This window comes from Polypterus senegalus, chromosome 15, assembly GCF_016835505.1.
Source record: "Polypterus senegalus isolate Bchr_013 chromosome 15, ASM1683550v1, whole genome shotgun sequence".
Classification (NCBI taxonomy): Eukaryota; Metazoa; Chordata; class Cladistia; order Polypteriformes; family Polypteridae; genus Polypterus; species Polypterus senegalus.
In genome coordinates this window covers 7,683,871-7,710,572 of record NC_053168.1, presented here as the reverse complement: position 1 = coordinate 7,710,572, position 26,702 = coordinate 7,683,871, and the positions used below count along the sequence as shown (strand labels likewise).

At 41.1% G+C, this 26,702-nt stretch overlaps 1 protein-coding gene across 2 annotated transcripts in view; it reads left to right on the top strand.

The window, feature by feature from the left end:
• The window catches only part of tcaim (T cell activation inhibitor, mitochondrial), an 84,977-nt gene extending 59,047 nt beyond the window's left edge, over nt 1-25,930 (top strand). For both annotated transcript variants that reach the window (XM_039736681.1, XM_039736682.1), the window contains 3 exons: nt 11,197-11,429; nt 11,827-11,958; nt 23,580-25,930. In XM_039736681.1, coding sequence (XP_039592615.1) covers nt 11,197-11,429; nt 11,827-11,958; nt 23,580-23,805 — 591 coding nt within the window. In that variant the 3' untranslated portion in view covers nt 23,806-25,930. The remainder of the gene's footprint in view (nt 1-11,196; nt 11,430-11,826; nt 11,959-23,579) is intronic.
• Nucleotides 25,931-26,702: the final 772 nt, after the last annotated feature.

Sequence of the window (26,702 nt, the reverse complement as noted above, 5' to 3'; positions counted from 1 at the left end):
ATTTTCATACAAAAAAATGTAGCTCAAAGTGCTTTACAAAATGAAGAATAGAAAAATAGAAGACACAATAAAAAATAAAGTCGATATATAATTTTGAGTTTTATAATTGTATGCTTTGCGCATATGGAGCTCGAGTGAATTCTCTGCATTGCTACTTTCCACTCCTCTTCTGTTATATTAATTAAGAGATCTTTTTCCCAGTGTCCTCTTGGATCTTTGAAAGGAAGGGATTGTTAGAGGATTTTATATATTGTAGAGATGGAGTCTAATTCCTCAAAATTGAGCAATATTTTTTCCAGCGTGGATGAGGGTGCAAGATGAGGAAAATCTGGAAGGTTCTGTTTAACAAAGTTCCTGATTTGAAGATAGTGAAAGAAATGTGTAGCTGGAATGTTAAATTTGGAATGTAATTGTTCATAGGATGCAAAGACGTTGTCTATATAAAGATCTCTAAGCAAGTTAATTCCAAATTTTTCCAGATATTAAAAACTGCATATGTTTGTGAAGGTTGAAAGAGGTGGTTCTCTTGCAGGGGTGCCACAGAAAGAAGCTTCTCCGTCTTAAAATGCTTTCTACATTGGTTCATATTCTAAGTGAGTGGAGCACAATTGGGTTATTAGTGTATTGCCGATAACGTGTGTTTATTGGAGCGCAGAGCAAGGAATACAAAGAAGTACTACAGGATTTTACTTCTATTGCGGTCCATGCCTGTGTATGTTCTTCTATTTGTGTCCAGGTTCTTATCGCCTGTATATTTGCCGCCCAGTAATAAAACTGGAAGTTAGGTAGAGCCATGCCGCCTTCTGCCTTTTGTCTTTGTAGGGTCGCTCTTTTGATGCGTGGATGTTTAGAATTCCAAATAAATGAGGTTATTGTTGAATCTAATTGCTTAAAGAACGATTTATTAATGTATATTGGTATGTTTTGAAATAAAAAAAGGAGCTTAGGAAGAATATTCATCTTAACAGTGTTAATTCTTCCAGCTAGTGTGAGATGAAGGGTTGACCATCTATGCAAGTCTTGTTTAATTTTTTCCATGCAGACGCATTTAAATTTTGTTGATATAGAGCTTTATGTTTACTTGTGATGTTTACCCCGAGGTATTTAAACTGTTCTGCAATGATAAAAGGAAGGGTGTCTAATCTAATATTATATGCTTGAGAATTCACCGGAAAGAGTACACTTTTATTCAGATTAATTCTGAGACCAGAGAGCTTTTGAAATTCTGTGAGTGCTGCTAAGACTGCAGGCACTGAATTTTCTGGGTCCGATATATACAGTACCATGTCATCTGCATATAATGAGATTTTCTGTTCCAGTCCTTCTCTGCTAATCCCCTTTATCTGATCAGTATTTCGACAATGTATTGCCAGTGGTTCAATAGCAATTGCAAACAGCAGTGGTGACAAAGTGCATCCTTGTCTTGTGCCACGTTCTAGTTTAAAGTAGTCTGAGCAAATGTTATTGATGCAAACTGAAGCTTCTGGGTTAGTATACAGTAATTTAATCCATGCACAAATGTTCGGGCCAAACCCAAATTATATATCAAAATTATATATCGAGCACATCTGTCTCGACTAAAACTCTCCAAAATGTTTCCAGGGTGAGATCCAACCTGCGAACGTTGCAACCAAGCCCCAGCCTCACTGGGTCACATGTTCTGGGCCTGCACCAAATTAACTTTATTCTGGACAAAAATTTTTAATTACCTCTCAGACAGCCTTGGACTCACAATCCCTCCTAACCCACTAACAGCTGTGTCTGGTGGTCTTCCAGAGGGGCTTAAAGTGGAGAAGGACAAACAAATTGTGATGGCATTCACTACACTGTTGGCACGCAGACTTATTCTGATAAACTGGAAGAACCCAAACTCTCCTCTTTTAAGTCAGTGGGAAAGCGATGTGTTATACTATTTGAAATTGGAAAAAATCAAATACTCAGTTAGAGGATCCGTACAGACTTTTTTCAAAACATGGCAGGATCTAATCAGTAATATTTTAAAATAAGTTTATAAAGCACAGAGAATTTATTAATTTAGGTATGTTTACAAGCCTTAAATTTTACACCGTTTGGCTTGCTCTCTCTCTCAGGGGTGGGGATCGATCTGTTCTTAACATTATTCTTTTTTTTGTAAAAACTTGATTGCTATGTATTGATTGTAATAAAATTAATAAATAAAAAAAAAATAAATAAAGTCAACATTAATTAACATACAATAGAGAGAAAAAACAAAAAAAAAAACTCCAAAGGCTGGAGAAAAGAAATAAAATCTGTAGGGAATCCCGACCAAGAGACCGCCCAGTCGTCCCCTCTGGGCACAAGATAAGTAACGGCATGTTGTATGTTATTTGGACATGCTAGTAAGGATTTCATTATGCTCTGTGCACGTGATGATACTACAGTTACTACTACACTTATTCAGCAGAAGTGGAATAAGAGATGCAATCCACGACCAAACGTATGTTTACACCAATCCATATTATTGAGTTCAGGTGTTTTCTTTGTTAACAGGTACATAAAAGCAAGCCCTTGTGTTATCTCAATTGATAAGCTTTGGCAGTAGAATAAGTCGTACTTAAGAGATCAGTGGCTTTAAACGTGGCTCTGTCATAGGATGGCGTCTTTGCCACAAGTCAGTATGTGAAATTTCTGCTCAGTTAGATCTGCCCCAGTCAATCGTAAGTACGATTCTTGTGAGGTGGAAGCAATGAGGAGCAACAACAGCTTAGCCCGGGAGTGGTAGACCACACAAACTCACAGAGCGGAGGCAACAAGTGTTGAAGCAAGTAAAAATCAGCTGTCTTCTGCGACATCATTCACAACAGAGTTTCAAAGTATGTCAGAAGCTTTATTAATTGGGTGTCTGTGGCCAAGCGTAAGATCACAATTGCAATCCCAAACGTCAGTTGGAGTGATGTAAGGCACACCACCATTGGACTCTGGAGCAGTGGAGACATGTTCTCTGGAGTGATGGATCATGCTTCACTGTCTGGCAGTTTGATGGACACAATTTTGGTTTGGCAGATGTCAAGAGAACTCTACCATCAGGACTGCATGGTGTCTACTGTGAAGTCTGCTTGAGGAGATGTAAAGGCAAGGTTTGGGATTGACCCTTTGATTCCAGTGAAGGGTACCATTAATGCTACCACATACAGAGACATTTCAGATAGCTTTGTGGCAACAGTATGTTGAAGACCATTTTTTTTTTTTTTTGCATAAAGCCAGGTCCATAAAGATGTAGAAGAACTTGAATGGCCTACACTACGGGTGTTGAACTCCGGTCCTGGAGGGCCGCAGTGTGGCTGCAGGATTTCATTCTACCCATCCTCTTCATTAGTGACCTGTTTTTGCTGCTAATTAACTTCTTCTGCCTTAGTTTTAATTAACTTGACTCTGGCCCCCGAATTGTCTATTTTTCCTTAATTAGCAGCCAAACAATAATGAGACACAAAACGAGCTGCCACGTGACCAGCTCATGTGTGTCCTTCAACCAGTAGCTGAAAATAAAGAAAGGTGATGGTCTCGGTAAGGTTGATCTGTCAGGTCACCAAAACATTTTGATGGTGTTCTTAGAAAAAAGAGAAAAATTAACAGTTTTGGAAATGTTTGCTGTGGCAGAATGAGAGCAATGACAAGCTGTGCAATTAAATAATAAGTTTAACAGCAAGAATCAGATTCTCATTAAGAGATTGGTTAGAATGAAATTGGTTGGAGTTTGAAATCCCAGTTTAGTTGGTCATTTGTTGGCCCGTTTTACATCTCATTTATGTTTGGCTGTCCTTTAATGAAGAAAGGAAGAAATTTAGAGGACTGAGTCCTTATAAACAGGGCTATTCAAATGAAGGGAAAAAGTTAATTAGCAGTAAAAACTGCTCACTGGTTAGGAAAAAGGGTTAGAATGAAAACCTCCAGCCTACAGGCCTGGGGCCTCATGTATAAACGGTGCGTACGCACAGAACTTTTCCACGTTCAGATCGCGATGTATAAAACCTACACTTGGCGTAAAGCCTCGCACTTTTCCACGGTACCTCATGCCTTGTCGTACGCAAGTTCTCCGCTCGGTTTTGCAAACTGGCGGCACCCAGCGTGAAAGCAGTGCTACTGTTCCTGTGTGGTTACACCTTATTTTCCTGACGTGGCTTTATAAATACACAGAAACTAACCGCATATTGTTTATTAGTGTAACGCATCTGACTGTAATTAACTTGTAACAATATAATGGTCCAGGAAACAGCCATAGTTTTACAAACACCATAACTGCTTTAGCGTTGTTACTCTCACTGCACCTTCTTCTTCTTCTTTCAGCTGCTCCCGTTAGGAGTTGCCACAGCGGATCATCTTTTTCCATATTACTCTCACTGCACCACTCGGAGTATTTATATCACTGTATCTGAGTGTGAATCACAGCAGCAGCTGATCGGAAAGAGAATTATCGGTATACAGCTTCAAGGACACGCTGTCTCAGCCACGGCAAAACGTTTTAAAGCCTTTCCTGTACGGAACTCGCGGTTTCAGAAACAGTTTCATCCCAAGAACTTTAAACGCACTCAATCGGTACATCAAGTGTTCCTTGTAGAACTGTGTGTACTTATAAGTACAATCACCTCACTGTAAACTTGCACTACAGTTATAATATTGCACAACCTGCGCCACTTTATAAAGCGCGTATTTACATATGATGACGATATCATTTTTAAGGTGAAATGCAGCAAAATATGTTTGTTAAATTATACACATAAAACTGTAACTGCATTTAAATAATCTATATTCTTCCCTGGGGCGGCACGGTGGCGCAGTGGTAGCGCTGCTGCCTCGCAGTTAGGAGACCCGGGTTCACTTCCCGTGTCCTCCCTGCGTGGAGTTTGCATGTTCTCCCCGTGTCTGCGTGGGTTTCCTCCCACAATCCAAAAGACATGCAGGTTAGGTGGATTGGCGATTCTAGATTGACCCTAGTGTGTGCTTGGTGTGTGGGTGTGTTTGTGTGTGTCCTGTGGTGGGTTGGCACCCTGCCCGGGATTGGTTCCTGCCTTGTGCCCTGTGTTGGCTGGGATTGGCTCCACCAGACCCCCGTGACCCAGTATTCGGATTCAGCGGGTTAGAAGATGGATGGATGGATATTCTTCCCTGGGAGTGTCGTGAAAGATTGAAATATCTTCGTAGTACATGTTTAATGTTCCTTAAACGTTTAGAAGAATCGGCGCTCTAAGCTTACAGATGGCTTAACTTCTATTACAGAGCTGATTGTGTGGCGATCGGTTACTTGGAGAAAGAAAAACAAGGACTGCGGGGCGGCTACGCTAATATATATTGAATATAAAACAGAAGAGAAAATAACAACACAGCAAAAAACGCAGAGACAAATTTCGGCAAAAGTTAAATGCTTGTGTCATGAGCACGAGGTGGCTATGCAGTGTCTGCAACGGACGAGGCCATCCACCGTGCATAAGCTACTTTACTGACATTGGCGGGCGAAGGAGCCACCGATTCTTTCTCTGCCCAGTGCCACCACAAGCCTAGAGTCGCCCCTGAGTACTGCTGCAATGAATTATTTCATCGAAGGTCACACACAATCACTGTGCCGTGAAACACATGTTTAATAACGTGCTTTAACTCCTATTATCATAAAAATGATATCACGTATACATCTCAGTATTTTAGTTATTCAGAGAGCTGTAATATCACGAATGTCATGGACTCTGAGTCCAGTTGGAGGAAGAGAGCCGGTTTAAGAAGCAAGTAGTGATTCACACACATAGAGCACATAGAAGATCAAATACAAAACAAAGCATTTAACGTGCTACTTTAATTACAATGTGATTTGAGAAACTGGTTAATTAAGATGAAGTTTATGATGTTCTACTTTAATGACAAAATAAACTACGTGATTAAAGTGGAAATGTCGAGATTGAAGTTGACATTTCGTGTTTTTTCCCCACTGTGTGCCTTTTTTTTTCCTCTGTACCCTAATAAGCTTTTATATGACACTCAGACAGTGGGCTACAACTCGCGATTTCACGGCGACTTTGATATGTGACTTCTTTTTTATTTCCGGCACTGTGCGATTTTGTGAATGTGAGCTTTCAAGTTTCTCCAACACTCTATGTCACTCGATCAACTTCCTTTTCTTGTTTATACCACGGTTTATTTGAACAAATAGTCTGTTTTTCCTTTGCCTCCACTTGGTATTCGCTGAAATTCTTATACTGTATTTTCCTCCGTGCTTTTCCCATTGTCTTTTCACAGAAGGCTGAGCTTAGGGGCGATTTATATTCATTTGCATATTCAAAGAGGTGTAATTCTGGGAGGAGTTGGGGCGGGACATAAAGTGCGTGCACGAGCGTTACTTTTCACGCTGATCGGGATTTATGTAGCGGAAGAAAGTGGAAGTTGGAGTACGCACAGATTCCTGCATCTGGATTTTTCTGTGCATAAGCACATTTCGGCTTTTGTGCTTACGCCATGTTATAGTGCGAGTTCTACGCACGGCGTTATACATGAGGCCCCTGGAGTTCAACACCCCTGACCTACACAGAGCCTTGACTTCAACAATATTGAAACCCTTTGGAATCAAATGGAATGTTGATTGCAAGCCGGATCTTCATGTCCAACATTACCTGACCTCACAATGCTCGTTTGGCTGAATGGGCACAAATTGCCGCAGACGCACTGCAAAATAATGTGGGTAAAGAAGAGTAGAGCCCTAAAGTTGGGGTGAACTCCAGAATAACGACCTTGGTTTTGAAATGGGATGGACAGCAAGTTGAGATATTATGTGTGTGATGGTCATGTGTTTATAAACATTTGGTCATATAGTTAGCGTAAGGTATTGAATGGAGCCGAGCAATAACACCAGACAACTGCTTTGTGCAGTTTTCAGACAGAGCTGGAGGTGGCAGAGTTAAAGATGCTAAGATTTGCTTTGGGCGTGACGAGGATGGACAGGATTAGGAATGAGGACATTAGAGGGTCAGCTAAATTTGGACGGTTGGGAGACAAAGTCAGAGAGGCGAGATTGCGTTGGTTTGGACATGTGCAGAGGAGAGATGCTGAGTATATTGGGAGAAGGGTGCTAAGGACAGAGCTGGCAGGGAAGAGGAAGGCCTAAGAGAAGGTTTATGGATGTGGTGAGAGGACATGCAGGTGATGGGTGTGACAGAGCAAGATGACGAGGACAGGAAGATATGGAAGATGATGATCTGTGGTGGCGACCCCTAACGGGAGCAGCTGAAAGAAGAAGAAGAAGGTTTCATTTCAGTGCAAATAAAATATTTCCACCCTTTATTTGTGTACAGCCCCTTTTTCACTTGAATTTTTTTACGTCAAGTTTTAGTAGTGGTACTGGGAGAATTTTTACTTGTACAGATTGCAGTGAAATTCTTACTTACAACAACTTGTTTCATGTTGGATGGACATGTTTGGGACCCGCTGGAGATTTGCTGGGCAGTGGCTGTTATGGAGCGGGACATACTGAACATAAGTGAAGAGCTATTAACACGTAATGCTGGACGGTCCCCAGGAGAGCTACTTACAGCCTCCAGCAGCAATCTACACAAAAATATTCTGCATTTTTCTGCTGTTATCTGAACTTTAAAATAACTTGATATATGTACCATTTTAAGACCTCTTCTGGCAAGTTTTTATCTTCAGACTATTGAAGCTCTTTCAACATGTTTTCTGTTTTGTAGTCCTGTGACTGAAGCAAAATTTGAAAACCCCGGTTAGAATACGCATTTAAAGAATTGAGGAAGCAGATTCTCTCACCTCTTTTATTCTATTTATTTTTATTCATTTACTTATCTACATATTTTTACGATTATTAAAGTTTTACTCTGCTGACCTAGCTCTCTTTTTTATAGGTGTTTCGAACCTAGTTTTGTTAAACTTGACTTGCTTATATGGAATGTTATGTGATTTTAATAAAACTAATAAAATGTTAAAAAAAAATTTTTGAAACCCTGTAACCGAATGGGAAAGTTAGAAACCGGTAGACATAAGGTGCTTTCCCACCGCAGGAACGTTTTTCAGGAACCAGGGAGTTTTTAGAAACTTAGACTTTTGTGGCATTCCCACCACAGGATCTTGGGCCATGTTTAGTTCCAGGTCGGTCAGGTCAGATTGGGGGGCATGTACCCACCACACAACGAAATAGCTTGGCATCCTGGTTGGACACCCCCCCGGCAGACACTTGGTCCAATCCCCATCCCCAATACCCACCTAAAAAATGACTATCTATCAGTCTCAGCCAGTTGTTAAGTAGCTATGGCCTGGTCCAGCCACTCAGGTCCTCAACAATGAGGATCCTGTGAGCCGGACCACTCTCAGGGAATCGTGCCACATTTTTTTTTTTTTTACTCTAGGGTATGTATTTTTCGTTCAACCTGAAACTGTTGTGGGTGGGGCTAGGGCGATGAATTGTGCTGATTGGTGGACCGTTAACGTTGGCATCATCTTACAAATCTTTTAAGGGTTTGGACTTTTGGAGAGTTACTGGTGAAGATGGAGCTGCACTTTGCACTAAGAAAAAACTACTGAATCTTAGGCTGCGTTCGGCCACAGTACAGACCTCATTGCTGAATTCCAATTTTTTTTGCTCAGATCAGATTTGCCAGCTATATCTAACTGTAAAGTGAATACACGTGTCCTCTGAAACGGCACACATGTCCACATTGATAAGTTTGTGCCCGATTCATCCGCATCGCCAAAAATCATATTTGTGAGATGACCCGTGGTGTTAAAACTGACGAAATGCGCGGTTTTCCTTTCAGTGTACCTTTCACATCCCCAAAGATTTGCTTTTTAAGTTAACTAGTGATTCTGAATTGGTTGGACTGTTTTGAGTGCGTTACATAATTTTAGTTTTCTATTAAGAGCCTTTAGTAGCAGGATGCTGTACTGTGTTAGCCATAATGGATGCAATGAGAAGTCAAGGATTATAACACCTTTTATTGGCCAACTGAACAGATTACAGTATGAAAGCTTTTGAGGCAACTCAGACCCCCTGTCTGATAAAGGGGCCTAAACTGCCTCAGAAGCTTATATATTGTAATCTGATTAGTTAGCCAATAAAAGGTGTCATCATCCATGACCAGTGGCGGTTTTTGATATGGGTGACATGGGCCATTACCCAGGGCGGCATCTTGGGCATCAGGCAAAAAAAAAAAAATTTTTTTTTTTTTTGAGCACGCCCATGCTGCCCCGACATCATGCCAGCGCATTTTTGGGATTGCATGGGCACCGATTGGTTTTCTATTGCCCATTGCGGGGAGTAAGGGCGCCCTCCATTTGCAAGGTGTGCCTGCTGCTTGCCACACATGGAGGAGAGGGGCAGGGCAGTGAGGGATTCTCCTGTATGAAGCTGACGCCAGCTCAATGCGTGTGCTCTCTCTGTTCTTTATCACAGGTTAGTAAATTCGCCATAATTGGAGTGCGCGTTACAGGCTTTAAAACGGTGAAATATCGTCAATGAGATTTTGAACATGTTGATAAAATGATTTGAGTTCGTAAGAGTTTTTTTGTATGGATATACAGTGAGTATGGAAAGTATTCAGACCCCCTTCAAATTTTCACTCTTTGTTATATTGCAGCCATTTGCTAAAATCATTTCAATTAATTTTTTTCCGTCATTAATGTACACACAGCACCCCATATTGACAGACAAAAAAAAATGAATTTTTTAAATTGTTGCAGATTTATTAAAAAAGAAAAACTGAAATCTCACCTGGTCCTAAGTATTCAGACCCTTTGCTCAGTATTTAGTTGAAGCCCCCTTTTGAGCTCATACAGCCAGGAGTCTTCTTGGGGAAGATGCAACAAGTTTTTCACACCTGGATTTGGGGGTCCTCTGCCATTCCTCCTTGCAGATCCTCTCCAGTTCTGTCAGGTTGGATGGTAAACGTTGGTGGACGGCCATTTTGAGATGCTCAATTGGGTTTAAGTCGGGGCTCTGGCTGGGCCGTTCAAGAACAGTCACAGAGTTGTTGTGAAGCCACTCCTTTGTTATTTTAGCTGTGTGCTTAGGGTCATTGTCTTGTTGGAAGGTAACCCTTCGGCCCAGTCTGAGGTCCTAATTAGCACTCTGGAGAAGGGTTTTGTCCAGGATATCCCTGTACTTGGCCGCATTCATCTTTCCCTCGATTGCAACCAGTCGTCCTGTTTTCTCCAGCTTTGGAGGTTTTTTTTTGTTTTTTCTGTCCACCCTGGCCATTGGACCTTACTTATTCTATGTTAATTAATGTTGACCTATGTTTATTTTTTATTGTGTCTTCTATTTTTCTATTCATTTTGTAAAGCACTTTGAGCTACATTTTTTTGTATGAATATGCGCTATATAAATAAATGTTGATTGATTGATTGATTGCAGCTGAAAAACACCCCCAGCAGCATGATGCTGCCACCGCCATGCTTCACTGTGGGGACTGTATTGGACAAGTGATGAGCAGTGCCTGGTTGTCTCCACACATACCACTTAGAATTAAGGCCAAAAAGTTCTATCTTGGTCTCATCAGACCAGAGAATCTTATTTCTCACCATCTCAGAGTCCTTCAGGTATCTTTTAGCAAACTCCATGCGGGCTGTCATGTGTCTTGCCTCTCCTCAGCGTGTGGAGGAAATGAGGAAAAAAAATAATTTAAATGATTTTAGCAAATGGCTACGATATAACAAAGAGTGAAAAAAATTGAAGGGGATCTGAATACTTTCCGTACCCACTGTATATGTTTGCGTGCTAACTTACTAATGCAAATGACTTGTGTAGTGGAGAGTGGCAGGCGGAGAAAGTTAACCCGAAATAATAAACTGACTGCAGCTCTGAGAGAAAAGCTTTATGTAGTTGTTAGTGACCTGATGAACTGATGACTGGAGGATGGTACTAAAGTGAAAATTCTTTACACTATAACGAAATATTTTGGTGCTGTATAAATGTAAAGTTTGATTTTGTCTCTGTTAGACATTACATTTCCAATAGTTTGTTTTATTACACTGATTTTGTTCAGTGTTCATTAGAATGCTTGGCACCAGAGGGTGGTGCTCACCCAGGGCACCAAACAGGCTAGGACTGCCCCTGTCCATGACTTCTTATTTAGAGCCTTTGAAACTGCCAGGGAATTTTTAAAATGTATTGTCTGAAGGTCACAGTATGAAGAGATTGGAGAAGAGTGTTAAGCGTACCAAAATGTGTTTTTGTTGCTGTTTAAATAGATGTTGGAGAAGCTACCAAATTATTCAAAACTCTTGGTCGAGGCCTCCAATCTAGAGGAACGCATAAGCCATCTTCTAGGAGGGATGCAGGTGATTTACATCGAGAAGCTACAACCGTTGTTGATGCTAGAAGAATATTACAGTATGCTGAGTGCGTTCTACAAGCGACTCTTGACAAAAAGAATCCCCTTTCATCCACGAAGCTTAGAAGGGCTGCAGATGACCTTAGAGAAGTGAGTGATCCTACTGTAGATAAGGTAGATGTTTTCTCTCTTATAAACGTTGCACTGATTGTATTATTCACTGTTCTGTTTTCACTTAGAGTTCTAGAAATTTCAGAAAAAAATGGCTGCGGAGCTGGAAGCAGTTAACTGGTTTTCTTTGTAGGCAGCCTTTAATCTATTTCAGGAAGCATAAAAGTGAAATGCTAAATGAACCTAAAAAAGCATAGAAATAGTTTTCAGGAACTTTGGGTAAATGGATGACTTAAAAATTAATATATAGAACTTATGTTTTTTGTTACATGTACAGTGGGCATTCATACTTGAAAGGATAAAGGTGTTTAGTTTTTGGGAAATCCATTTTAAGATTAAAAAAAACTAAGTCTGTTCATTTATGTTTCTATTCCAGTGACTGTTCCAGACCAAGGCTAGATGACCTGGGCCATTTTAACATACCTATCATCTTTGACCCTTCAACTCTCCATTGGTTTGTTCAGACAAATGCACAAGAGGCAAGACAGCGAATAAAAAGGAAAGAAGAGTAAGTCAGATTTGCTGTATAGATTTTTTGGTTTTCTTTCCCCAGCTGCCATTTGTGTTTCACATGCTTTAAAAGGCACACAAAAAGTAGCCCAATGCCTGGTAAACAGCCCTGTCCTGGTTTGGACCGCAGCAAATGTAGTCGTCGTTATGACTGAATCTTTGTATACGAGAAAGTAAAAAAAAAAAAAGTATAGGGAAAGTATTGTAGTCGTCCAAAGATTTGATGCGTTTTAGACCTTCCTGACTTTCTCGTATACGACGTCTAGGGAAAGCTGGAATCGTCCAAAAATTCCATTTCGAGATTTTGATGAATCTCGATGTTTTGGACCTGCCTGAGTCCGAAAATACCATATTTGGAATTATGTCTGTGTGTGTGTGTGTGTGTGTGTGTGTGTGTGTGTGTGTGTAAACCTGATAACTTTCTCTTCGGTCAACCAAATTTTGCATACAACTATTAGGTACAAAACGTAGATTTCTATCAAGTTTTTGGGCTGTTTTCTGTTAACCGAAAGAGCTACTTTACCTTTTATTCATGCAGCTGCAGAGTCTGATTTATGCAACTTTTATATTAATTGTTCAATATATTTTTAATTTGATTTGATTTGTTGTTGATGGTTCTTTAATGTACATAATATAAAAATATAATCATTGTCTTGCGGTTTACTCCTCAAACATCCATTCCTATATCTGAGTATACGAGAAAGTCGAGGGGAGACCACTACAGATTTTTACATTTTATGCATATTTTTTTCTCATCTTTTTCAGAGATGTAACACTCTGGGTGTTTTTCTTGTTCCCTGGAATTCGGTTCCAGCATTAGTTTTTACTTCCATATAAATTGATGATGGGGTCAAAAATTTGTTTCAAGTTAAATTCAGATTGTGATTCAATGATGTTCAAAACATTGAGGAAAGTTGATTTTAGCATGTTGTGTGTGTGTGTGTGCATCTGTGGAAAATCAAAATGAATTCTTACTTTCTAAAATTAGAATTTTATAAAAATACTAGCTGTTTAAGCCCATGCTGTAAAAAGTCCGGGGTCCCAGAAACTATTGGAATCGTAAGAAAAGAAACTGAAATGTAGAGTTGTCAGGTAATTGAAAGGAACCACTCTGGGCATCTCTCTCCTAGGAGGATTCGTTTTGGCGACGTGCTTACCTCGCTTGTGCATTAGCGGCGGGAGGAAAAGGAAAAGGGATACCGTTTTACCGATGTTAGCGGCTAAGTGACTTTGTTTTTCTTGTGAGGTTTCATTTTGCTGATATGCTGGCCCCACTTGTGTTATTAGCGGCTAAGCGAGTTTTCTGTTTCCTCGGAGGCAGAGCCCTGACCCCGACTGCATCTCTCACTTCCAGGCCGGACAGACACACACACTTCCAAGTGTAGACGTTTATATTTAAGAAACACCAATCACATTGTAATCGGAGTAGTACTAACAAGAGCCGCTGCCTGTGTGTTAACTTCCCCTGCTTGTGCTCCGTCCATTGTTTTTTTTTTTTTACTTTCAATCATACGCATGTTTAGTTTTGAAAAAACTGACTTCATTAAAATGGTTAATTGATGTTAGAGTACAAGAAAAAATTCTAAAACCCATCCATAACATTCTGTAGCTTGAAAGGCCGGAAGATAGAAGAACATGAATACTTTTAAAAACTGCTTTCAAATGTGCAAAGCAAAAGCACATGTTGTGTATATCAGGAAATAATTAAGGAAGATTGACTAAAGAAAAAAAGAAACTTGGCACATTAAAAATGGATGCAGCTTTATAGCATAAGAACTGTAGTGCTATTTTGTAATGTTAAAAGTGCAGACATCTTCATTTAGGCACCTTGAAAACTATGGAAGATTATTTATGCCAAAATGACAGGCATGCTGTGTGGTGTGGTGGTTAAGGCTTTGCACTTCAAACCCGGAGGTTTTGGGTGTTCAAATCCTGACCCTGAGCAAGTCACTTGATCTGCCTGTAGAATTATAACCAACTATATCATAAATGTTGTAAGTCGCCTCACATCAGGGGTCTCCAACCTTTTTTCCCCTGAGATTTACTTTTACAAAATGAAAATGGCCGAGAGCTACTTGTGTTTTCTAACGTTTATTCTCATAGCTTATTTCAACTCAAACAAACTGAATAAGCTTCACATTTTGCATTAAAACATCACAAAAAAATATTGAGTTAATCTGCAAGTGCATTTTGTATGTCTTGTATGCATTTTCTAGTGTATCTCCATCCATCCATCCATCCATTTTCCAACCCGCTGAATCCAAACACAGGGTCACAGGGGTCTGGTGGAGCCAATCCCAGCCAGCACAGGGTGCAAGGCAGGAACCAATCCCGGACAGGGTGCCAACCCACCGCAGGACGCACACAAACACACACCAAGCACACACTAGGGCCAATTCAGAATCGCCAATCCACCTAACCTGCATGTCTTTGGACTGTGGGAGGAAACCCACGCAGACATGGGGAGAACATGCAAACTCCACACAGGGAGGACCCGGGAAACGAACCCGAGTCTCCTAACTGCGAGGCAGCAGCGCTACCACTGCGCCACCGTGCCACCCCTATTGAATTAAAACATGAATGCTGTCAAAACAAAACAGTGCAGTTGTAAATCCACAAATATGACTTATTCATTTGTCATTTTGTCACATGTCACTGTGTCACCGTGATAGCGCTGCTGCCTCACAGTAAGGAGCCCCAGGTTCACTTCCCGTGTCCTCCCATGTGGAGTTTCCATGTTCTCCCCGTGTCTGCGTGGGTTTCCTCCCACAGTCCAAAGACATGCAGGTTGGGTGCATTGGCGATGCTAAATTGTCCCTAAAGTGTGTGCTTAGTGTGTGGGTGTGTGTGCCCTGCGGTGGGCTGCCGCTGTGCCCGGGGTTTGTTTCCTACCTTGTGCCCTGTGCTGGCTGGGATTGGCTCCAGCAGACCCCTGTGACCCTGTGGTTGGGATGTAGCAGGATGGATAATGGATGGATGGATGGAAAAAGAAAGTCAATTGATAAAAGGGTAAAAATTGTATACCCCAAATAGGCCCAGTACCCACCTGGCAGCAGAGGTAAAATCAACAAATGTATAGATAAAGTAGAGGACAATAACTAGGTAACAGAAGCATCGGGATTGTCATGTCAGTGGGCATAAATAATAAAATGTTCATTTTTGAAACTGAGGTTGATCAATTGTGACCTGAGAAGTAGACCATTCCAAGTGAATTAGATTAAAAGCGGAAGATTGACAGTTGTCAAAAGAAACAAGCTTGGGAGATTTCCAAAGGGAGGCAAGAAGTAATTTAGCCGCTGTAGTGCCAAGACGAAGCAGTTTGCACTGGTATGTATGCCTCATTAATATGGCACATCTTATAACTAAAGAATCTTCAGAATTGTATGTTAAAGGTACCTTTTTTTTAACACATTGGCAGCTTTAGTTAAACATTATTGTAATCAAAATTGGAATCATGACCTCAGTCTGGTAAACACACGGCCCAATATAATATTACTTCACTTAAAGTCCAGACACGTCTGCTGCTAATGGGTCTCCACTCCAGACATGTCAGACGAGACTCCTCTTGTGCACACACGGCTTTCCCTCCGTCCCCCCTCTAAGCTGGAGAGTAATGGCTCCTTATCTGATCTAAACATACCAACCTCTGCCCTGCTCTTACTTTAATGGTTGTGTGGGCCTTGACAGGCTGTAATGTGCAAAAAAAAAAAATGATTTATCTGGGGAGAAGGGGGTGTTATCTGGAAAATGGACATCAGCATTAAAGTTTAAGAATTTGGACGCGCTTGAGAATTGTTACCATTTAAATATTGTTTGAATGATAGTTCATACTGCCAAGTCTTCTACTGTGTCAGATCTCACTTGAAGAAGGCGCCCGAGGTGCCTCGAAAGCTGGAATATTGTAATCCTTCTAGTTAGCCAATAAAAGGTGACATTTTGCTTGACTTTTTACTACATTCATAATGCCAAACACGGTACAACACCCTAGTACTGCTGTGTCCGAGTAATGCAGTTGATGATATTGGATGCATACGTTTTATTATCATTTCACATTTGGCTGATTCAGTTATCCATGGATTTTGGCAGAAATCCTCATGAAACACTTGCCAGTTCCAATGAATGCTTTTTGACTTTTGTCTTTTTTTTTTTTTTATTTTATTGAAATCACATAACATTCCATACAAATAGATCAATTTTACAAGAATAGTAGTGAAAACAATGTAAATACAGTACCACCTCACTGGCCAATGTCGGAGTAGGTGCAAGTTTGTGTGAAGGCAGGCCTGTGCTTTGTGATGGTGAGAAATGCTCCAGATTATAAATTGGGGCATAAAAATTTTGAAGAGGGTTGGGTGACCATAAATTTATGGATGTGGTGCTCAGAACGTACTTGCTTATTGCATGTCTGAGTGAATGGCTGCTCCAAGTGTCTAGATTACAAGTCATAGGAAGTTGCTTAAGTATGCTTAAGATTTATAACGCACTGGTCTGGCCTCATCCCGAGTGCTGAATGCAGTTTTATTTGCTGGGCTACAAAAAAAGAAAAGGCAGTGCTAGGAGATCTACAAGAGCGATTCCACGACTGCTGTTTATGAGTTATGAGGAGAGATTAGCCACGTTCACATTTCAGTTGTACACAAAATAGAAGCGGCACAAAAAGCAAATTGTCTGTGTTTCCACTAAGAGATTTTATGTGAATGAAGTTTGTTTTATCACCTGAAATTTAAAGTGGTGACCGATATGATGGTGAAGATCGGAGGGGATGAGAGCGAGTGAATACGATAAAGGGAAGGCAAACACGCTATACTTGGCAGAGGCCACTGTGAAAGAAATGGCCGGACACACAACAAAGATTTGAGGCAGCCGCCCATATAGTTTCCCTGGCTGCAAAAGGCTCAAATTGGGGTACAATGAATACAGGTTAGAGTCAAAAACAGAGCTGTTTAAGTATGGAAGATGACAGGTTTTTATAGGTGGTTCACAGGAAGTGACATCCTCGGGGCCGGGGACGGGAGCGATTTCTCATGGTTGGCCTACAGAGAGAAAAGAGAGAGGCTTAGTGCATCCCACCACCCCCTGGCCTGGCATGGAATCAGCGTTTCCTGGTCCCTTTGGTTGACTCCCAAGCATACGTGTGTGACACCCTGCGTTAGGGATTTCTTTGAAACCATCTGTAGGGATTTTATTGAGGAGCTGTGGGTACAAAATTTTAGAATGTTCAGCTTAACATCCATGGAATTATGCAGCTCAATAGGCCCTCTTGTGTCCCCTGCTGCACGATACACGAGAGAGCCAGTACTATACTTCATTAAAAGGCTGGCGTCCTTCAACATCTGGTATAAGATGCTGCAGATGTTCTACCAGACGGTTGTGGTGAGCGCCCTCTTCTACGCGGTGGTGTGCTGGGGAGGCAGCATAAAGAAGAGGGACGCCTCACACCTGGACAAACTGGTGAGGAAGGCAGGCTCTGTTGTAGGCACGGAGCTGGACAGTTTGACATCCGTGGCAGAGCGACGGACGCTGAGCAGACTCCTGTCAATCATGGAGAATCCACTGCATCCACTGAACAGCAACAACAACATTTATTTCTATAGCACATTTTCCTACAAACAGTAGCTCAAAGTGCTTTACATAATGAAGAATAGAAAAATAAAAGACACAATAAGAAAACAAAATAAGTCAACATTAATTAATATCGAATAAGAGTAAGGTCCGATGGCCAGGGGGGACAGAAAAAAACTCCAGACGGCTGGAGAAAAAATAAAATCTGTAGGGATTCCAGACCATGAGACCACCCAGTCCCCTCTGGGCAAAACAGGATCATCTCCAGACAGACTGCGGTCACCGTCCTGCTCCACTGACAGACTGCGGAGACCCCACACTATGCGACTCTTCAATTCCACCCAGGGTGGTAAACGTTAACATTATACAAAGTTATTGTCTGTTATACCTGCATTGTTATCACTCTTTAATTAATATTGTTCTTTATCAGTATGCTGCTGCTGGAGTATGGGAATATCACCTTGGGATTAATAAAGTTATCTATCTATCTATCTATCTATCTATCTATCTATCTATCTATCTATCTATCTGCTAACTGTACAGAGAACAGGGTTGTTGCCAGGACTTTAGGTGGGCGCAAAAATCGCCGTTCACAGGTGTGTATATAATGGGGTATGTCAGGCCATTTGCTAATAAAGCAGTACATCACTTTACCTGATTTGGAAGCGGCACAGAAGATTTTGCAGCGCAATTACAAGGCACACAAAATACCTCGGGTGCAATCGACAGTTCACATATGCCTGTTCATGCACCAAGTGACGAGTATCGGGATTGTGTTAACAGGAAGGGCTGGACATCTCTTGTTCTCCAGGCGGAGACTGGCGAAGATTAATGATCAGGGACGTTTGTGTTGGGTCACCTGGTAGTGCACATGATGCTGCTGTTTCGCCACATCACATTTGCACAGGTATTTGAAAATCTCATTTTATATGTATACGTATGTATTTTCTAATGTATCACATGATATATATGTATTTTTTTTTTTATAAAAATCACTATTTGGAATCAGTTTGGTAAACAATTGAACTGGGGACCTACAAATATTAACATTAAATCGCATGACAATGTTAGGAGGTCTGCGGTGGGCTGGCGCCCTGCCCGGGGTTTGTTTCCTGCCTTGCTCCCTGTGTTGGCTCTGATTGGCTCCAGCAGACCCCCGTGACCCTGTAGTTAGGATATGACGGCGGGTTGGATTGATGGATGGATGTTAGGAGGAAAATTAAACAAACGTAATTTGTCCCTTTACCAATTTTAAAGTTAACTTATTAATTTATCATTAACAGTCATGTAAAACTGAAAGAATGTTTTACTTTTCAATACTGTTAATTCCAGATCTCATTGATGTCACAGTAGGCATTTGTCTGAAAATTTGCTCCATTAGCTCATAAAAAAGACAATTTTTGACTCCCACCTTCACCGCTCATACACAGGTTTTTTTTTTATTTTTAAAGGTCATGCTGTTTCAGCTCTCCATTTGCTCCTAATAATATTCCATGGTTTGTCTGAAGCCCTTTCCCTCATGTCTGCCACAAGCTCCTTATAAATAATTGCATTTATTTGTTGTTTGGAGTCTAAAATGAATGTCATTTTTTTGTTTTGTATTCATTTTAGGAACATCTCGGTCTCCTTGTCTGACCACACAAACCGTGTCATGCTTTGTTTGTCACGTGTGACGCTTTATGTCATGTTATGTGACCTGAATGCGATTAAAAGTGTTTCCATTGCAGTTTTGCCAATTCACCTGAAACACCATCTCAAGCGAGCTTATAAACTTTTTTTGTGAATTGTGAGAGTTTTTTTTTTAAATACACGTTCCATTACTGTCGTTTTGTTTTCCAGTTTCAAAATGTGCATTAAGGAGGCTAACGGAAACACGGCTATTGAAGTAGTTCTACCTTCTCATCTTAAGCAAACGGAGATTTACTCTTTGAGGGCTGAATATTTTTTCCAAAAAACATAGTTTCTGGAAAGTTATGTTTTCTCACAGAAATCAACATAAACGTCTGTTGCTGCATGCTGTGGCAGCTGAAAGTTTGCCAACGATGAGCAGCAGGCTTGCTGCGATACTCTCTTGACATGGCTGGGACAGCAGTAGCGATCACGGTCGCAGTGCATTACATTCTGGTTTCTACCTCTTATTGTTAAGTGACAGGCCTCCCTGGCGAACATTGTCAGTACCACCATTACTTGGGGACCAATCAGCTGAAGCTGCAATCTCTCAACATTCGTTTTAGAGTCCGACAAGTCCTTGTCCAGTTCAGAGTATTTTGCTTTACGTGTTCACTTTGATCTCTCGACAGATGTCCGTGTCATTTTTGACGTTGTTTGCTCCTTGCTATTCACATGAGCGCAGGAAATCTCGGTCAATCCTTCTAGCAAAGAGAGTCCAACTAAAACGTAATGGTTGGTTTTGTCACAGTTTACAGTTGATTACCATCATCATCTCCTCCTTTTGACAAAAGTCGGCATCAGCCCTAAAAGAATTTAAAGGCGTTTTCTTACTCCTAGTGTGTTTACTTTGTGCTGAATTAGGAGGTGATTAGTTACTTTGCTTCAATCACCACTTAGTTCGGTTTTGTTTCACACAGCAAAATTGCAAGTGAACCAGCATTAACAGTAACCTGCCCGTAGGTGTATCATGGACTTAATTCTAATTGTCAGATCCTATGCATTCTGCTCCGGAGCTGTATATGGTAAGCAAACCCCACAGCGTGCGTGACGTGCACTTTAATAACCCGGTTATTCATTGAAACAAGGTGTCTAAAATGTCCTGTAAATCCGTAATGTGGTTAGAGAAACAGGGTTATCGGTCTCTGAGAAACCAGGATAACGCATTAAGATTTCTCCATGAGTAACCTGGTTACGTGATCATGTAAACCCTTAACCAGATTTTGTTTCTTGGCCACGTCTGTGTTTGCTTCACACACACTTCCAACAGCCAGGGGTAGAAAAAGTAGGGAGCATCCACAAAGATCAATTTCCTGAGGCAAATGCCCAGGTGCTCACATTATTTCTTCTTCTGGTGGAAATGATCTATCGTGGCATTTCAGAAATTGCAAAATTTGTTGATGAATGTACAGTGCTAAACTCGGCAGCACAATCAAGAGAGCAGTAGGGTAACAACTTACAAGTAACATATATTAAGTAGTTAAATTGCTTTTTAAAGTAACGAGTAACCTAACACAATACGTATTCTATTGATGCACGAAAACCTGTGGTGATGTTATTATCCCAGTGCCACTGGATGTAAGGTAAGAAGCTCACGTATTGGAACGTTGCTTCTTTGCAGGGCTTGACCGCACCGTCAAGCAGAAAAGATTTTGCTGCATGCAGTCAGGAATCGAACCAAATAATAATATGTCCGTTTAGTTTTCATCTGTCTATTTGCTACAGATATGTTGAAACAGGGTGACGCAGCGTTCATATCACGAATCCTTGGTGTGGATCAGGTCAGGCGTATGAAAAAGGGAATGGATGTGATTTATTTCCATAGCACATGAAGGACTCAACATATTTAGAAATTGCAAGAAATTATCAAGTTTTTTCTGTGTTTCTGGTCAGTTTCATGGAGGTTCATATGTGGACTTCAGGATTTAATAAAAAATGTGGCCCAGTCAAAGGTGACGTTTTTCATACAGCAGAAAAAATGTAACACAAAAGTAACACACTGTTTATGCATTACATTTTATAACAAGTAACTACCGTAAATACTCACAGATAAGTCGGGACTTGATTTTACTGTATAATTTCTGGTATTTTATAATGTCGGTCGTATAAGTCGAATGCAGAAAACTCACACTATTGGTCCAAGAGATTATGATATGCTAACGCCCACCTGAGAGAGGAACCACTGAGCACACGGCCTTTTTTTTTCCTGTGTGGGTGTGGCAATGCGCTGTGTCAGCGTGTACTCCTAACCGCTCTGCCTACGTGACCACACAGTGATACCCAAACTATTCCAAAGGGACGTTTGCACTGATTTGTGTTTTTTGTATCTCACACCCTTTATCGTAAGAGCATCCCTTATCTACGATGGAGCGTTTAATTAGAAGAAAATATGAAGCTGGTTTTAAATTAAAAGTCGTTGAAGTAGCGAAAAAAATTGGTAACTGCGCTGCTGCAACATAATTCAATGTGTCTGAGAAACTGGGGAGAGATTGGAGGAGGCAAGAAGATGTAAAAAAATGAGTAAATAAAAATAAGCATCGTATAAGTCGGGGTCTGATTTTATGATTGATTTTTTGGGTTTCAAGACCCGACTTGTACGTGAGTATATACAGTATATAACCTGTTAAGCCACTTTGTTTATACAGTGGTGTGAAAAACTATTTGCCCCCTTCCTGATTTCTTATTCTTTTGCATGTTTGTCACACAAAATGTTTCTGATCATCAAACACATTTAACCATTAGTCAAATATAACACAAGTAAACACAAAATGCAGTTTTTAAATGATGGTTTTTATTATTTAGGGAGAAAAAAAATCCAAACCTACATACATGGCCCTGTGTGAAAAAGTAATTGCCCCCTTGTTCAAAAATCACCTAACTGTGGTGTATCACACCAGAGTTCAATTTCCGTAGCCACCTCCAGGCCTGATTACTGCCACACCTGTTTCAATCACGAAATCACTTCAATAGGAGCTGCCAGACACAGAGAAGTAGACCAAAAGCACCTCAAAAGCTAGACATCATGCCAAGATCCAAAGAAATTCAGGAACAAATGAGAACAGAAGTAATTGAGATCTATCAGTCTGGTAAAGGTTATAAAGCCATTTCTAAAGCTTTGGGACTCCAGTGAACCACAGTGAGAGCCATTTTCCACAAATGGCAAAAACATGGAACAGTGGTGAACCTTCCCAGGAGTGGCTGGCCGACCAAAATTACCCCAAGAGCGCAGAGACGACTCATCCGAGAGGTCACAAAAGACCCCAGGACAACGTCTAAAGAACTGCAGGCCTCACTTGCCTCAATTAAGGTCAGTGTTCACGACTCCACCATAAGAAAGAGACTGGGCAAAAACGGCCTGCATGGCAGATTTCCAAGACACAAACCACTGTTAAGCAAAAAGAACATTAGGGCTCGTCTCAGTTTTGCTAAGAAACATCTCCATGATTGCCAAGACTGTTGGGAAAATACCTTGTGGACTGATGAGACAAAAGTTGAACTTTTTGGAAGGCAAATGTCCCGTTACATCTGGCGTTAAAGGAACACAGCATTTCAGAAAAAGAACATCATACCAACAGTAAAATATGGTGGTGGTAGTGTGATGGTCTGGGGTTGTTTTGCTGCTTCAGGACCTGGAAGTCTTGCTGTGATAGATGGAACCATGAATTCTACTGTCTACCAAAAAATCCTGAAGGAGAATGCAATTGCAGGTTAAGGGCCCAACAGAGCAGAGTCCCTTTTGGCATTTACAGGACTTGAACCGGCAACCTTCCGATTGCTAGTGCAGATCCCTAGTTCTGACTTGGCAGTCCCAGTCCCAGTGAGGTGCTATACAGGCGTATTTCTGGTGGTATAAAGGAGCCCCCATCTCGCTTCTTGACGCACTTCTGCTGAATGGTTCATTGGCTAAAAGTCCTCGTCGTTAGTGTGTCATGGAGAGGATGGGTAGCATTGTTCATAATGGCACTCAGTTTTGTCTTCATTCTCGCCTCCTCTGCCTCCTCCAGGAGGGTCCACAGTGTGTCCTATAACGGAGTTTGCCCTTTTAATTAGCTTGTTAATTCAGTGGTCCCCTCTTGAAGTGATGTTACCAGCCCAGCACACCACAGCAGAGAAAAATCGCCCTGACCATCAGAAGAGTTGTAGAAGATGTGAAGAATGACAGGTCTCATATTAAAGACACGCTGTCTTCTAAGGAAGAATTTCTATTGTTTGTCTGTTTCGCAGGACTAGTCCAACCTGTCATTAATGGGGGACCACCTCCACATCCACTCCTTGAATAGTGACCGGCCTTAACGGCCCTTTGGTGCAGCGAATGTCAATAACCAGTTCCTTGGCTTTGCTGATGTTTTGATGGAGTTTTTGATGTTTGTCTGTTGTTTTATTTTCCAGATTAGAAGCAGAAGAAAATGCTCTTGTTCTGATCTGCGCTGAGAGGCTGTCCCTCAAGAGACTGTATAAGGAGTCCAGCATTTCCAATTCACAGATGATACCGTGTTGTCAGCGACTGATAGAGGAGGGCTTTCCACTCCTTCAAGGGATGTATCTCTGCGTGTCACACTTCTATTCGGTTCTGCAAGACGGAGACATGTGTATTCCTTGGGACTGGAAGAAATGAGCAGGGAAATTTAAACAAAGCCGCAAAACAGGCCCAGAGGAGTACTGGTGAAGCAATCTGAAAAATGGATGGTGTGACCTGTGGTTGTTTTTCTGCATAACACACTGGAATTGATTGTTTGAGTTTGAGAAAGACTTGACTGAGGCGAATGGTTATCATGTGTAAGGATTCTGTTCACTTTAGGGTTTCCCATTTCCCCCTGAACCCCATGTATGTATGAAATCCTCGCTCTTTGTTTAGCATTTCACACAGTTTCGTTTAGCAGTCGTGTTGTATGAACTCCCATAAATGTGTTGACTCTCCTTGGGCTTGATCTGCTTCACTTTTAGAGTTATTCGGGTATTTTACTTGAAGAGCATGATGAGGCTTGCAGCTTTAGTATCACCCTTTGTTACATTTACAAAATAACGGCACAGCTTGTCATCTGTTTGGAAACTGAAAAAGGACCGCATGACCCCCATTCATTTGAAATACTTTGGGATCCTAAATGAATTGATGATCTCATTTATTTAATCAGAATTGCAGGCGGACTCCAAAATGCACACGGACAGAGATTAATTGTAGGAAAGTTCTTTAAATACACTTTTGGGGTACAACCGTGATCAATGGTTTATTTGAATTCAAGCAAATCACAGTTCCAAAGATACTCTCTGTTTGATCGCATTGTTTGCTTTATTACAATGGAGTTGCACTGCGGTGGGCTGGCGCCCTGCCCGGGGTTTGTTTCCTGCCTTGCGCCCTGTGTTGGCTGGGATTGGCTCCAGCAGACCCCCGTGACCCTGTAGTTGGGGTATAGCGGGTTGTATAATGGATGGATGGATGGATGGACAGTGGAGTTACATGTTTGTGGTCAGTGCTTTAAAAGGAGTCCTTAAATCACAACGCTGGAGGCTTTAAAGGTTTGTGATCAGTGGCTTAGTTAACTTAAGAAAAGCCTTACTTGTAATAATAAAAATCCTTTTGATTCTACAATTTTATGAATTTTCAGAAAGTTTACAAAGTTATGTTGATGAAAGTATGCAAGTCTATCTTGACAGATTCTGGCTGCAGATCTCCTTTCCACAAAGGGTTGAGCTGCAAAACCTACTAACAAAAAAAGAAGTGGCATTTAAGGCCTGTGACTTCCCAACAGGTGGTGGACCTTCCACTCCTGTAATACTTCCACCTTCAGCCACACGACACTGTGATGTCATTCCAGGGACCTGTGGATGGAGGTGGACGTGATGTTCGGATTGGAAGGTCCACCATCTGTTGGATGCTCGGTGCCCTCAAGTGCCATTCCTTTATTTTTTTTTTTTTTTTTGTTAGTAGGTTTCATGGCTCGACACTTTGTGGAAAGGAGGTCTGCAGCCACGTCCCTCTCAAGTCTGGAGGTGAATGTTCTCAGGATTAGTTATTGTGTAAATGATGTGTCGGGCTGCAACATGCATTGTGGTAGGGAGACGTTCATATTGCCTCATTTGCAGCCTTACAGACGACTTTGTTTTATTTATTTTGCCCGCTCCAATTTGTTTTTGTTGGTTTTTATTTATGCCCAGTGACCACCATGCCCCTCTTTATTCTTACTGGCACCTTTCTCCCTGTGTCTTGTCTTGTGGAGTGGCACAACAGGATAGTTAGCGATGGCTGCATACCCACCAATCATCGTTTTTAATCATTTAGTGGCTCTTTTTCACTGTATGGCATTTCTATCAATTCATTCTGTATATTTTGATAGCCTCATCTTTTTAAAGAATAATGTTTGAGAACTTACGGTGTTGCGTCATGAACATTTTATTTTTTATCTTCTGTGTACAGAAGACAAAATCAGAAGCCGTAGGGAGAAAGAAAACCATCGCATTTGTGGCACAGAAAAGTCAAATAACCATCACCAAGGTCACTGAGTTTTTGAAAGAATTAATGGATTCCGCAAACCACCTTTATCGGGAATAGAGAGTGTGAGCGAGTTGTGGAGAAAATGAGTCATAAGTACAATTTGCCTTGAAATTATAATTATTTTCATAAAGTATGTTCATTGTTTATTTTCTTAAATTCTAGAGTGGAATTTGTTGAATGTTAAAACGTTCTTAATTTATTTTGTGTTGTATTGATGTGATGTTATAATTAAATATACTTTTCAAACTTTTTCAGACTGAACAAGAGTTAAAATGTCATACTGAAAGAAAGAAGCCGATTATGTAATAGTTAATATTTTTTTAGTTAATGTCACTTAAATAAAAATGAGAGTTTAGTTTTGTTTACAGCTCCTGTCACAGAACAAAAACTTGTTAATGTTCATTGGCCTGACTAAAAACATGCTGAATTGTATTTTTGTGCCACTAGGGGGCAGAAAACGACCAAGATGAGGGCCTACCAGCCACGCAAAGCAAAGTTCACTGACAACTGCACCGGGACAGGCGGCTCTGAGCAGCTCATGAAGTGGACTAAGAGAAGGTGTGGGTTATCGTACATTTACTTCTTCCAGCTCAATTTTACTAAAAGAAATGTCATCTGATGACCGGCACTTTATGGCCAAACATTTGTAGACACCTGACAGATACACTTACAGTACGTGAGCTTGTTGGACGTCCTATTCCGAAACTATCAGCATTGTTATGGAGTTAGCCCTCCTAAAACAGCTTTCACTTACTGTGGGGAATTTGTGCCCAGTTGGTCAAAAGAACATTTGTGAAGTCAGGTACTGATGTTGGATGAAAGGACCTGGCACACATCCTTAAAGTGTTCAATAGGGTTGAGGTCGGGCCATCTGAGTTCCTCAATGTCTTTATGGACCTGGCTTTGGGTACAGGGGCATAGTCACAGATAGGGCTGAGTATGTGGCCCTGGGGGATGCTAAATCTCGTACCCACACTGTGACCTGTGGGGTCCTACAAGGATCAGTCTTTGGACCGACCCTT